The 14,623-nt window shown below is 35.5% G+C and overlaps 1 protein-coding gene across 1 annotated transcript; it reads right to left on the bottom strand.

Annotated features, from left to right (window-relative positions):
- Window positions 1–72: 72 nt before the first annotated feature.
- LOC138311088 (complement C1q tumor necrosis factor-related protein 4-like) lies at window positions 73–12,877 on the bottom strand. The gene is made up of 6 exons (XM_069252530.1): window positions 12,726–12,877; window positions 6,145–6,302; window positions 4,424–4,697; window positions 3,209–3,420; window positions 1,501–1,744; window positions 73–535 (listed from the first exon to the last, which is right to left on the bottom strand). Exons 1-6 carry the CDS (start codon window positions 12,775–12,777, stop codon window positions 111–113), a joined length of 1,365 nt encoding a protein of 454 aa, XP_069108631.1. The 5' UTR covers window positions 12,778–12,877; the 3' UTR covers window positions 73–110.
- Window positions 12,878–14,623: the final 1,746 nt, after the last annotated feature.

Here is a 14,623-nt window from a genome sequence, read left to right as displayed (position 1 = left end):
ATAGGCGTGGTTCAATTTCATAAAATATTGAATGACATATAGATCTTATTTAAAATTGATAACCAGTTTAAAAACAACGCTACAACATTTATTTTACTAGACGATACAATTTAGCCGACAATGGGCTGTGATTGGGCCAATGGGGCGAGGAGATAGCCAGAGAACGTACAGTAGATCTCGTCATAGCCTCCATAGAGAATTGTCTGACTCTGGACCCCGACGTACACCTGATCACCTGCCATCAATTTCAAGCTCGCGGCGTTACTTCCGGCCGCATAGGAGTTCGCGTCGTACGCATAGGCAGAATCTATGTACTGGAAGTTGTGGTATAATTCAACGTAAAATTCCTGGCCGGTCTGGGAAAGCCCATGGAAGAGGAATACATAGATTCCATCGACTTCTGCTGTGAATGTTCCAGTGCGCATGTCAAAACGATTTCCATAATTGATAAACAGTCTATCCCAGGGAACCTTAGAGTAGGCGGAGATATTTACGTTGTGTGATAGACCGACAGAGAAGGCTACTTCACTTAAACCTATAAAGGAAGAATAGGCAAGCATTAATCACAATATGATATAGAAATAGATGTCATGCAAGACATAAATAAACAGGAAATAAGGCTATGTTACACGTGGTAGTTAATGTTGTACCACAAAAGTAGGAATATTTAAAGTGTCGATTTAATGATAAACCACACTGGCTCTGCAGGTAGGGCGTTGTAATATTGTACCTTCTGTCTCTATGGCATGATCGTAAACTGTGACTAAAGGAGAAGGTACGTTAAGACTCGAATATGGTCTTAAAATTAATTCTCCAGTAAAGAACAACATATTTTGCCATATAACAGCTGAATACATTTGCTAACACATTACATCTCGAAAATATCCCGCATGTGCCAATTATGTTCACTATGACGTCATCAACATGCAGTTTCCCGCCATTTTTCACAAAAATCCTTGAAAAATCATAATTTTACATGGATATAAAAAATTATGTTTTGATGAATGGCAAGTATGAGAGTATTTATTGACATGAAATAGATTGGGATCAGAGTTAATTTTTTCGGCCTGAAAAATTAAGGCAAAATACTGGTCCTATCATATCTACTCCAAAGTTTGCGATCGGAACATTTCTCTTCCTAACGTCTCTCTTAACACCGCCTCAACTTTTGGCGTCGAGTTGAGTGTTCGCCCTAGCGATGAAGGCTATGAGTTAAACGTCTGGTTTATCCGTTGTCAGTATAACGTAGTCGATGGGATGGACTTGCTTGGTGTCTTCAGCGACATGCATTAGTGAAAAAACACTTAAAACGGAGTTCCACAACAATAAAACCACACATCATTAATATACTGCAGCCTTCCAAAACATAAAGTCGTCCTTAAAGACCTTGAATGGTAATAAGACGTTAATATATAAACTAAATCACACCAGTTGACACATCTTGTATCATAATTATCAGAACTAAGGTAATATTATACACCTCCTGTTCGAAATACCTACTTCCACCACCAACATTGTTGCCAGGAACTGTCATCGATAACAGAGCTCCGGAAAAGGTGCAGTAGACCTGGGTCGGATCCCCGAATAACTGTACATCATATTGGGGTCGTGCCTTGATGGTGACGTCATCATTCTGATTGAGATGTAGAATGACGGAGTTTGCGGCGTCTCCCCACTCGTTTGTGGTGTAGGCATACGCGGATAGGACATACTGCTTATTCTGGAACAGTTCTATGTATACTTCCTAGAAAAAAACCACAAAAAATGAAGCAATACATGTCCCCATTTCGAATCCTCATCCAATAAAGATCAAATTTGACCAATTGTTTTCAATAAAATGTGGATTTTGTGGGGAAAAAAATTTGACCGTTTTGACATAAACGACTTCTCTGAAATAAAGACATGTAAAAACTAATATACTGGCCCTTGAAGTTGGTTAGTGATTTTATAAATTTGACTTTTTTTATCCATGAAGAGTATTTGTTTCTATTAATCCTGTGAGCTCGGAAGAGCTTTTGAAATTTTAAGTCATTTTGACTCTGTTTGGGCTCGCCCCACTCGTCCTCCAGGGGGTCAGCAAGGACTGATATGGATGTTAAAATGCTATGTCTCAGACTAATAATTTTAATCTAGAATGATTATTTCCTATGAAAATTGATAAAATAATGTTCATAAATGTGTTTTTTCTATATACACTAAAGTAAACTTGATCCCTTCCCCAAGGGGAAACGTGATACCACAGGGTCATATAATTCACTGTTTTTTTATAAAACAACTTAAGATCTTTTCTTCTATGAAGAGTATTTGATTCTACCATTTCCAGAATTTTAGAAGAAGATTTTTTAAATTTTTACCTATTTGACCCATTTTGGCCCGCCCCTCTGCTCAGGGGGATCGTCCAGGACCATTATGGATATGATGTTAAAATGCTCTCTCAGGCTAATAATTCTAACCAAGTTTGACTCATTTCCTATGAAAATTGAGCAAAAAATGTTCATAAATGATTTTTAGCCTATTTGACCCCTCTTGACCTCGCCCTTAAGGCCCTTTGTGGTCAGTCATGAAAAATTTGTTAATATGATTCAACGGCCATCTCATACTGCTAATTCTGACAACATTGGACTCATTTCCTATTACAAATGACCGAATTATGTTTTAAAATATGTTTTCCCTATATAAACTATAGTAAACTTAACCCCCTCCCCAGGGGGAAACGAGAGACTCCAATGTCATATAATTCACACTTTTCGTAAAAGACCTTAAGACCTTTCCATCTATGAAAAGTATTTGATTCAACCACATATGTGAGTGGAGAAGATTTTTGAAATTTTAGTAAATTTTACCCCTTTTGGACCCTCCCACAGCCCCATGGGGGTGGGACCATTTAATTCACATTTTTGATTGGCCTTATTCCTTATAAAGTTTGTGCAAAAATTCGTTGAAATTGCTTAAGCGGTTTCGGAGAAGAAGTTGAAAATGTAAATGTTTACGGACATACGACGACGGACAAAAGGCGATTAGAATAGGTCACTTGAGACTTTGTCTCAGGTGACCTGAAAATGCTACTATTCAATGTCTGGAATGGACTGAAACCAAATAAATGATTTTTCAGGAGTTAAGCCACTGTCGTTGACAATTTGTGTCAGTGAGATGAGATAGCACTGTAGTCAATCGAAAAACAATTGATAAAAAGCTAATAATGGCTTACCTTGTCCGCTAATGATAGGGCATGTAAATGGAAAATGTAAAGACCCTCAACAGGAGCTATAAAGTCGTGACTTGTCATGTTGTAGCCAGCCATGGCCGCGTTGTTGTTGAAGTCTTTATCATATGCTACCTTCCCTCCGTCGGCAATAGTAAGATTACTGGTGAGTCCGACAGAAAATCCGTGTGGAGCGGTCTTATCGAAGCCCTCGTGTTCTGTTAAGATCAATGTTTGTCCGTTGTAGGCGGTTTATTTCGGTAACAAGCATTATTCTCTTTTGCTGCCACCACTACTGTTTAATTTGTATGTGCAACGATACATGGATACCGATATACGTCATCACTCTACTGTATTTTGGGTGGAAAGACCGCCATTTTGTATCGTCTCGCCAGGAATTGTGTAATAATTATCATCTCTAGAGAAATCCAAACAAGCATACTGAAATCACGTATGTAGTTCACACAATGTTGTGTCCCACAGGTTCACAGGGCTATATAGCGGACACAGTATTCAGTATTGGCGAGATAGTCCTAGGTATTATATGAAATAAATAAGATGATATGTACCTTTGGTCACAAAAGATTATTACTATGATAGATACCGATGATCGACCCAAAATACCGGCGTTTTTATAGCACAGATTGGAACGCCTTGTACGCTTTATTGAGATGGCACATTTAATTAACTAGCCTAACACGAATCGGCCATAAGCCCCATACATATTCACCCAGCGCATGCAATCATGTAGAAGATAGTAGAGGCGATATCTGGCGGTTCTCATATGTTTCATGAAATGATCTAAATAGCACTGTTTTCAGATATTTTCACACAATCAAGAAATCACGGAATCAAGAAATGGCCATGAAGCGAACACCTCCAAAATACTCACCACAGATTTCGGAATCGAGAAATTGGCATGAAGCCCACACCCCAAAAATACTCTCCATAGAATTCGGAATCGAGAAATGGGCATGAAGCCCACTCCCAAAATTTACTCACCATAAAATTCGGAACCGAGAAATGGGCATGAAGCCTACTCCCCAAAAATACACACCATATAATCCTGATTTAAGAAATGGGTACGAAGCCCATTTCCAAAAATACTCACCAAAGAATCCGGAATCGAGAAATGGCCATGAAGCGATGTCCCACAAAATACTCACCAAAGAATTCGGAATCGAGAAATTGGCATGAAGCCCATTCCCCAAAAATACTCACCAAAGAATCCAGAATCGAGAAGTACACCTGTAAATGTGGTGTAGATCTGGTCTTCTTCGCCGTAGAAAGTGTTGTCGTAGGCGTCGTGAGCTTTCACGTAAACCGTATCCCCAGGGGTTAGGTAGAGCAGAGCAGAATTTCCGGCATCAGCGTATCCTCCCTGGCTCGGGTTGTGAGCGTATGCTGAGCATATCAGCTCTGTGTTTTTGTAAAGTTCTATCCATAACTCTGTGTTCTGGCGAGTCAGTGAGTAGAAGTGAAAGGCGTACATACCCTATTTAGGAAATCAGCGCCATTAACATAAATCATACTCGACAAAGCGTCCAAATCAACAATACTTTATGACGATCAATTTAGAATCCCACTATTACAAGGAGAACCAACACAGGTATACCACAGCCTCCCAAAACATTACGATATTTATACACATACAACATTGCATAGGGGGTTGTCAGTATAATGTGAACGGGTGGGGTATGTTGCTTAATGTCTATAAAAAGGGCAACAGTCCCACTATACAAGAAGACACAACATGATTATACCGCAGTCTCCCGAAATAAGCACAACATACACGCAACACACGACATATATTGGAGGCCGTCCTTACATGACCATAGCTGTTAATAGGATGTTAATTAATCAAACAAACAAACAAATGGGGGAAGATTATCTTAGCTGTTAATAGGATGTGTAGCCTTATACACTTACAAAACCAGCACGCTATCGTAACAATAATGGAAAAGATAGGGCGCTGGCTGTACAGACCTTAGGTATGAGATAAGGAAGTAAAAAACATTTGTACATACATAAAATCGGGTCATGATCATACATAACTAAGGCAAAATTTCAAGTTTAGTCAAAGAATTGAAAGTGTCTGGCAGTCTATCTTTTGTCGATTTTCGGAAATTCGCAGACAAAGGACTTGGACATGAAATCTTGGGCATTGTATATATATACTGTATTTCCTTTCACATCTGATGTAACATCAACTTTTCTGTCCTAATGGAAAATTAGGAAAACTGTAACTAATAAAAGTGAGCAATAATTTAATAGGTATCGTTTTGGAATAAAATCCAAAACTAGTATAAAATCATCTCTGTTTCGGGAAACTCCCCTTCAAATTTCATCTCATTTAGTCTTTGGGATAGAAAAAGAAGATAGTTCATCAAAACAGTTATAATTACAATTACATAAGATAATTATCAAAATTTATTTATATCTATTAAATCACTGTAAGTTTATTATGAGATATTTACATTTTAACATGTTGTGACTTTTATATGGAATTGAAAAAGGGCAAAAATACACAAATAGGAAAAAAGGAATTGATGCAAGCTTCAGATCTCCTGTATATAGAGTCACAGGGGTCGAATTAATCTGAATGAATTCCGGAAATAGCGATCGCTGAAGTGATATTTTAAGACGGTGACCTAGTTGTGACCAAAATGGTGTTTGAGGCATATGATTACGAAGATAGGTGTACAATAATGAATGTATCCTAAGGTCGACTAAGGACGTAAATGATCATTTATAAATGTTTTGGCCAAACTATGGCAAAAACTATGGATGTGATCCAATAACCCTCACTGTTAATAGGACGTAAATTTACTGAATCAAGCAAAGTGAGCCGCATACATTTTAACTGTATGACAGGAGAGCAATACATGCCTTCTGGGCGTTTTCATTGCCAGAATGATAAATGCACCAAATGCACTCCTTACCTGTTTGGTAGCTTGGAAGACACCGTTGGCATCGATATGGGCATTGACATTTGTAATGATTTTGTCGAAGTTGAGATTCTCGCCCTGAACTAGATGTAAGTGTGAGGTCAGGCCTTTGGTGAATGCCGCTACTGGGGTCACACTGGTACCTTGGCCATCTGAAGCCAAATAGTAACATTATAACAAGAGGGCCTTAACGGTCATGAATGAAGATTCCTTAATCCTCACCATGGTACACGCCTAACATCCATTCTATAGGCCTCTTAGTTATTAACGAGAAGTCGTTTAAAGATTTTAGCCTATTTGATCCCAGTTACTTTGAATGAAAGTCAATGTCATTCATTTGAACAAAAACGGTAGCCTTCTTTCATGCATGCCCCAGGCCCAATATGAGCATCATGTGCCTTTCGGTTCCAAAGAAGATGAAGATTTTAGCCTATTTGATCCCTGTGACCTTGAATGAAGGTCAAGGTCATTGACCGGGTGGGTTGTGTTGCTTGGTGTCTTCGGCGGGATGCTTCAGTGATATAGCACTACAAAAAGGGCAACAGTCCCACTATACAAGAAGACACAACATGAATATATCGCAGTCTCCCAAAACACGCACCTCGCACAACATACACGCAACGCATACATGGGAGGCCGTCGTTACATGACCATAGCTGTTAATAGGACGTTAATTAATCAAACAAACAAGCAAACAAGGTCATTGATTTGAACAAACTTGGTAGCCCTTAATCCCAGCATGGCACATGCCCCATATCAGGTCTATATGCCTCTTTGTTATTCACAAGAAGTCATTTTAAGAATTTTGTCTATTTGACCCTTGTGACATTGAATGGAGATTAAGGTCATTCATTTCTGAACAAACGTGATATCTCTTAATCCCAGCATGTCACATGCCCAATATCAGGTGTCGGGGCCGCTAAGTTATGCACAAGAAGCCGTTTAAACGTTTTAGCGTAATTGACCCGTTTATTCGGATGTGATCGGGTGGGGTGTGTTGCTTGATGTTTTGGGCAGCTGCTTCATTAATATATCACTATACAAGAAGACACAGCACGAATATACCGCAATCTCCAAAAATACGCACTGTAATCTACATATATGATACACAACGGAGGCCGTCCTAACATGAGCCTGGCTGTTTATAGGACGTTAATTTATCAAACAAACAAACAGAATCTATAGTCAAAGAGTATAACTATTAAAACAACTATGGAATGTGTTCTGGGCATAATAGTTAATCTGGGGCACTTTGGTGATTTAAGTTGGCGATTCATTAAGTTATAAGTACTGTATTTTTCATACTATAGAATCAAAATTAATATGTTATTCGCCACCAAAAGTTACCATCAACTAGACAATTACAACACTTTTAATGCCTAAATTTTAATTTCATAAGTACGAATAAGACCTGAGAATGTTTGGGCAATAGATTCTGCTGTTAAAAATCACTATACAAATGTAAGTATAGGAGAAACACCTCAAACTGTAGATTAGTCAAGATAATGAACAATGCTCGGCCCTAAAACATGGCACTCTGATGTACAGTGCTAACTATGGCTATTGTGTAACTAATCTACAGCTACAGGTAAGGCCTTCAACCATCTTTGACACTGAACATGTCAGCACAGTAATTGTTGTAATATGTCTACTCTGGTCGTGCATGCATTGCATGAATTTTTCATGACATTCCATACCAATGTTATTACCAGAGAATTTTTGTGAGTTTGAGTTCTCTTCATTCTGAATAGAGCAGTACAAGAGGCAACATGGCAGACAGTACAGATCAGATCTTTACGAAGTCAAACTATCTAAAATGATTATCAAATTTTCAATAACAGAGTTTATTTTGTGATATATTAATTTAACTGTTCTTTATGTCAGAGGCAGACCATTCACTTGGATATAACTTGTCGGAAATTCACAAAATATGGAGGATTACCATGGAAACGTATTAATTTTGAATATACCGCTCTACATTATGAAATGAAGAATATGATTGGTCCTAGAACATAATATCAAGATTTAGTGGATTCTAAAGGAAACTACATTGAAATTCAGTGAAAACGGCAAAGTGATGAAAAGAAAGCTTAAAATTTCAAATTTGTTCAGTAGGCTTTGTGTGATTCTTGGATAAGGAATTATACCGAAATTATTCAATTTGGGAAACGTGGATTTATGTGTTACGTGTATGTATTCAAGAAATGAAGCAATTAACAGTGGAATTATTGGGAAATATACCGAAAGCATTCATTCAATTTTCAAAGAAAGAAAGTACACATATCTATCTAAAATTAAAACATCATTGTAGGAATGCCTGTGCTGTCGAAATACTAAAGAGTCTTGATTTTCAACACAAGGATTAATTGTATGCGTTGCGGTTCATGTGATTGGATTTATGCCGATGTCCACGAATCAATATATAAAACAGAAAATAAAATATGTAATAATATGTATTATTTAAGTTTCTGTTACATTTATGTTGAATATGATTACATATACTTGTTATTTATCTGTCCAATTTTCAATGCTGCTTGTAGTGTCACTCTCTACCTTTCATTGTACATTAGTTTACCTGGAACTGTAGATTAGTTGAAACTAATCTACAGCTACAAGTAAACTAATGTACAGTGAAAGGTGTACTAATCTACAGACAGAACAAGTACTTGAACAATAGTCTAAATAAAGTACTGGGGACAACAAAAGATGACATCATAGCCATGTTTTAATTAAATCTACATTGCAGTGAAAAAAATAGATACAGTCTACAATTTCATTTAACATTTCTTCAGTATCATTAGTAATTGTAAAAAGATTTCTGCAGGTATGTTTCCATCTGAGTGCATAATGTCTTGTTTGTAACTAACGTTTATAAGGCATTGCATATGGTTGTCTGTCAATTTCAATGATTTTCACAGCTTATTTCATTAAACCTTACGGCTTTCATAAGATTACTGAAGAAAACTTAACATGTCAAAATTTTCGCGCAGTTAGGCACATATACGTTTAAAGGTTATATTTTAGCAATTAACTAATTCGGGTCGCAAATTCACTACGTGATTTTACTTTGACATGATAATTTACGTTGAAGCGTGCGGTTATGCAATAGAATATAAGTAAATCGCGAGTCGATATTAAGGCATCTATTGGAATTTACTCATGCATTTTATTTTATTTAATAGTATACAAAAAACTATATAGTAATTACACAGTAAGGACTACGAATGATATAGGCCTTTTTGGCAACCATATCCATCGATTTTGTAAGAAAAAGGTGTTAAGTAGTAAAGTTGAATATTTTAGTGCATTATTGATTTAATATTAATGTGCCATAGTCCTCTGAAATATGTATAAATTAAGCGAATTTTAACATTTTGTTATTTTGACATGTTTTATATGAAACGATATAGCACAATCTTGAACAAAGTTGGGGTTGCAAAATCCACCCGAGTTTCGGTTTCTTTTAAATTTTGCAGTCTTAAAGGTTAAAATGCAATACTATTTTAAATGTGTTTTTATCCCTTTTATTTCTTAAATACATAAAGGGCCTGAAATAATATCTTCTTATAATACTTTGGGTAAGGCACAAGAGGACCCTTTGTGCCTACCTTTTGAACACATTTTTTTTTCTTTTTTTTAAATTATTTTTCTTATTAAAAGAAGCTTCATTTTTTATTTTTTATTCATTTCCAAATGCAATTTTTAATTGGTTTTGACTGGAATTGATTTTCAAACAGTTTTATCTACATTTTGACAGGATAAAAGTTTAAGGTTTTGGATTTCTGTGAATATTTGGCATACGAGTGATTTTGTCCACAATTTTTAATCATACATATGATCTTATGATCTTAAAGCTAATAATTTTTCTAAACAAAATTAAATCCGGGAAATAGCTTTTCAAATGCTGAAATGTAGGCAATGAGATTTTTCTAAAAAGCCAACATTTGCCCTAGGTGACTTTAAATTCATAATTGACCATAAACACCCTAATAAATCGACAAGTCGTGATAGAATTTTGTAAACTAACATACATAATATATAGATTAGTGCATATTTTGTTTTGCATTTCCTTACAGTACAAAAAAGCTTAGCAACTAGATATTCTTGGGTGAAAAAAAAAATTTTCTAATATCAGAAATCATATTACTAGTAGAAAAACATGCATTTTCATTAGCAACTTCAACCCAAAATATTATCTTTTCACTCTTACGTAGATAAAGAACTTGTTATTGAATTTTTAAAAAAAAAGATAAAAGAGCGAAATTGTATATCATTGTTTTTAAATAAAAATATGTTTTAACTTAAAACAATTACAACAACAGTAAGGTTACAATCATGATTTTTACCCAATTAGGGGCCTAGAATTTATTACCATGGCAACAAAGTATTTCATAACTATTACTATCTTATTTCGTATACCTCATGACCCACATACACCAAGTTTCACTTACATCTTAAACTATTTAAATTTTAACCAATCAAAGTTGCCCATTTTGTTACAATGGAAACAAAGCATGTCGGAAGTGTCTCCATGTTATTCAGCATACGACATAACCCATATATACCAATTTTAATTTTTGTTTCCATGACAACCAATCTTTTTGAAAGTGATACCATGTTATATCTTTTAAACGTTATATACTAATTGACATTATTTTAGAGGCCTTCGTTTTGTTACCATGGCAAAAAACATTTTCATATTATGGTACCTTTAATTTAACATGTAAAATTACTACTATTCAGTAATGTTCACTTAAATCGGACTCCTAAAATAGCAATATATAGCTAGGTATATCAACAAAAAAGTGTCGCGTTGCTACTTGCACTCGCAATATTCAAGTTACCCAAAACCCGGATTTTAATTGCGAAACCAATTAACACATGGATAGAAATTGTCCAGAGAGTATTTCTATGCAAGGTAAAATTGTGGACACACCCTTTAACACGGTGAAATTAAATGGTAGAGAGAAATGTTTCGTTTTCGGTTTTTCCTAAAAGTATACGATCTACTCAAATGATTTATGAATAAAAAAATGTATATACTTAGCAAAGGATGGCCTATTTTGGCATGTTTGTGCAGTTAGTTCTAGTGAAAATGAATATGAAGACTTAAAGCCCTTTGGTCCTTTTAAAAATCACAAAGAGAAAAAGTAGTATAATCATTTTTGAGGTACATCTTGCAGCACTTTTGATAGGCAAAGTTTAAAGAAAGTTTGGCTGTGGGCAGTTTCTATGGGATTTTTAAAATTAGCTTGAACACCATATATGTTTATTAAAAATATGTAGGCACTCTAGATACATCTTGTATGTTTTATCAATTGAGCTAGCTCGTCATAAATGATCAACCTAGTGCCACTCTGCTACATATGTACAAAATAAATACAAATTTCTTCTGCTGCATGTACTTTATTATTAATTTTGCAAACAAAACTTTCGATTTCTTCTCATCCCTGAAAATATATCAGGTAGGTACCACCGAAAGACACATGAGTATATTTCGCCACTGTGACCTTGAAAGTAGGTATCGCCCAGTTATTGAACGGATTTTTTATGTAATTATCAACTCAAAATGAACCTTTTGTTCAGAAAACAAACCTTCAACTTTCCTTATTTTACACCAGATATTGCTAACTCAAAACGTTATTTTTACGTCAATTGAAAAACAGTTTCTGCAAAATGCCACCCAGATATTATCATAATTCATTATTGAATTGAATGTTATTGCAACATCAAAATTGTGTAAATACTTGAACAAAATCAGTGATCCCCCCTTAAGTTTACATTAAAAAAAAACTAAAACACAAAAAACTGCCATTTCGATTCGATCTTGAACGTATCTTTATCTTACATGAGTACGAAAAATTTTCCATACGAGTTACCTCCCTTCTGAAAACGTAAGGTATACGTTTGATGATACATTTTCTTATATGTAAATGACCTGTACCACTGTCATGCAACACATTTTTTATATAAGATAAAATATACGGCAGGCTGGGAGGGTGGGATATTAAGTAGAAACAGAAGTCAGCCAACTCCAATTTGTCTCGGATAAAGTCACTATACTTACCGGTACCCTAATCGCTGTGAGAACTACTCTGGTAATCATTGCACTGTTACAGGGATATGTGGGGTTTCTTATAGTCGAATTATATACAATTTATGAGTTGTAATATTTACTTTGCAAGGTAGCCAAGGAATATCTGGCTTCAAGAGTGCATAGATAAAACTTTAAAGGAAACATTATAGAATCATAGGGAGGGCCTTTAATTGTTGTTTTCATGAATATGAATTGTTGGTATGATTATCAATGCAATTGATGGTTATGTTTTTTCATGAAATACATTTAGAACATTTATTAAAATTTTGTTTTCGTAGTTGTTATGAAAACATGATTAAAAAATTCAACTAATACGTAATTATTTCAAACGATAACTACAAATATATAAGAAATAACCACACAATACTTTTCCAAACAAAGAAAATATATAAGAACATCGCATGGTATGCACTATCTAGAAACAAAATCCTTCGTACTTTAATACCACATTAACGTAAAATATAAATGAAATATTTACCTGCTCCCAACATCGACAGACACAGAGCTACTAAGCCACATAGAAACGCCATATCGCCTTGGTCCGTACGCTGATAATGACCACACGCCTCCTCGGCCTTGCACACGTTATCACCGCGACAAGCTGGCCATTCTCATGGAACCCTCCAATCGTCTCTGTAGAACAGTGGCCTAACCGAGATCTCCATATTTTTATTATATTCATTTATAAATAGGTCATGAATATATCAACACCTCTGATATTGTCGAAGGATTACGGACTTCATGAAGTCTCTAGATTCACCTGTATTTCAATGTGTCTAGATCTTCTCTCGGGAGACAAACCAAATGAAAATTGATACCTCAATCACGTTGTTTAGATATGATTTGGCAATTGATATTATTAAAGATGCCCCATTGTCAGAGCATAAACGATGTTTGTAAATTCATATCGAATTAAAATTTTTAAAAAAAGATAAGTATAGGAGAAACACCTCAAACTGTGGAATAGTCAAGATAATGAATTGTTCGAGGCCTGTAAGGGCCGAGAACTATTCATTATCTTGACTATTCCACAGTTTCAGGTGTTTCTCATACTTAAAACATGGCACTGAATGTCACTGTCACTCTCAACTATTGCACTGGGTATTGTTTAACTATTCCACAGCTCCAGGTAAACCCTTATTACCTATTTAAACCTTGAGACCTATTCGTGATTCTTTTATTTACCTCACTCGGTGAACAAGAATCATGATTTGCATGATTTTTTTAGATAAACAGGTACTATATGGTACTCACACTGAAACATTTACTCAGTTTAGATTTCACTGCTCAACATGGAGGACCATAAATATATGTAGCTCTGTATATGCAGTAGTGATGATTTTTGGATATAAATTTGTGGTGATTTGGGCAAAAGTCTTTTCCCATGCAGCACAGGCCTTAGAGGAAAACAAACAACAAAATTTTCCCCAATGTTTTGGATACAAGTATATACACAAAATAGTGAAATCATGTAGCAAAAGAGTGTTTTCTGAAAGTAAAAAGTTGTAGAGTTGCAGGCCCTCAATAACTGATACTTCCACAGAGTTGTAGAGTAGTGGGCCCTCAATAACTGTCACTTACATGGAGTTGTAGAGTTGCGGGCCCTCAACAATTGACGCTTCTAAGGAAATGTAGTGTTGCGGGCACCCAGTAAGCTCAGGAAGCTCGTATTAAGTGTTGCTTAATGTTTCTTTATTAATTAATGTATATCAGGAACCGTAGTACATTGTAACTAGTCTAAACCAGACGACATTGGAACCATGTTTTGGCCGGCATAAGCTGGTTTCCTTATTTTATACATTTTAATTAGTATGAATTAAAAAATACCATACAATTCCGCTGTATTTGAGAATAGTAGGTTTAGACAAATAATATATAATATGTGATTTTCCGTCATCACATTAAAGCTGACAATGCAAGTAAAATTTAGGCAGGCATTTGAAATTAAAAAAAATACATATATAATGTTTTTTTTCCCAAAAGACTGTTTCTCAGACATCCGAAGTGACAATGTCGTATTCAAGGAAGTGGTAGCCATTTAAAAAAATTAAAATCAGGTTACATTGTATGTAATTAAAGTCAGATGTCATCGTATTTAGTGGTAATTAAAGTCAGGCGTCATCGTATTTAGTGGTAATTAAAGTCAGGTGTCACCGTATTTAGTGGTAATTAAAGTCAGGTGTCACCGTATTTAGTGGAAATTAAAGTCAGGTGTCACCGTATTTAGTGGTAATTAAAGTCAGGCGTCACAGTATTTAGTGGTAATTAAAGTCAGGTGTCACCGTATTTAGTGGTAATTAAAGTCAGGTGTCATCGTTTTTAGTGGTAATTAAAGTCAGGTGTCACAGTATTTAGTGGAAATTAAAGTCAGGTGTC

The sequence above is a fragment of the Argopecten irradians genome, chromosome 16 (genome assembly GCF_041381155.1).
Source record: "Argopecten irradians isolate NY chromosome 16, Ai_NY, whole genome shotgun sequence".
NCBI lineage: Eukaryota > Metazoa > Mollusca > Bivalvia > Pectinida > Pectinidae > Argopecten > Argopecten irradians.
This window is presented reverse-complemented; position numbering and strand designations above follow the sequence as displayed.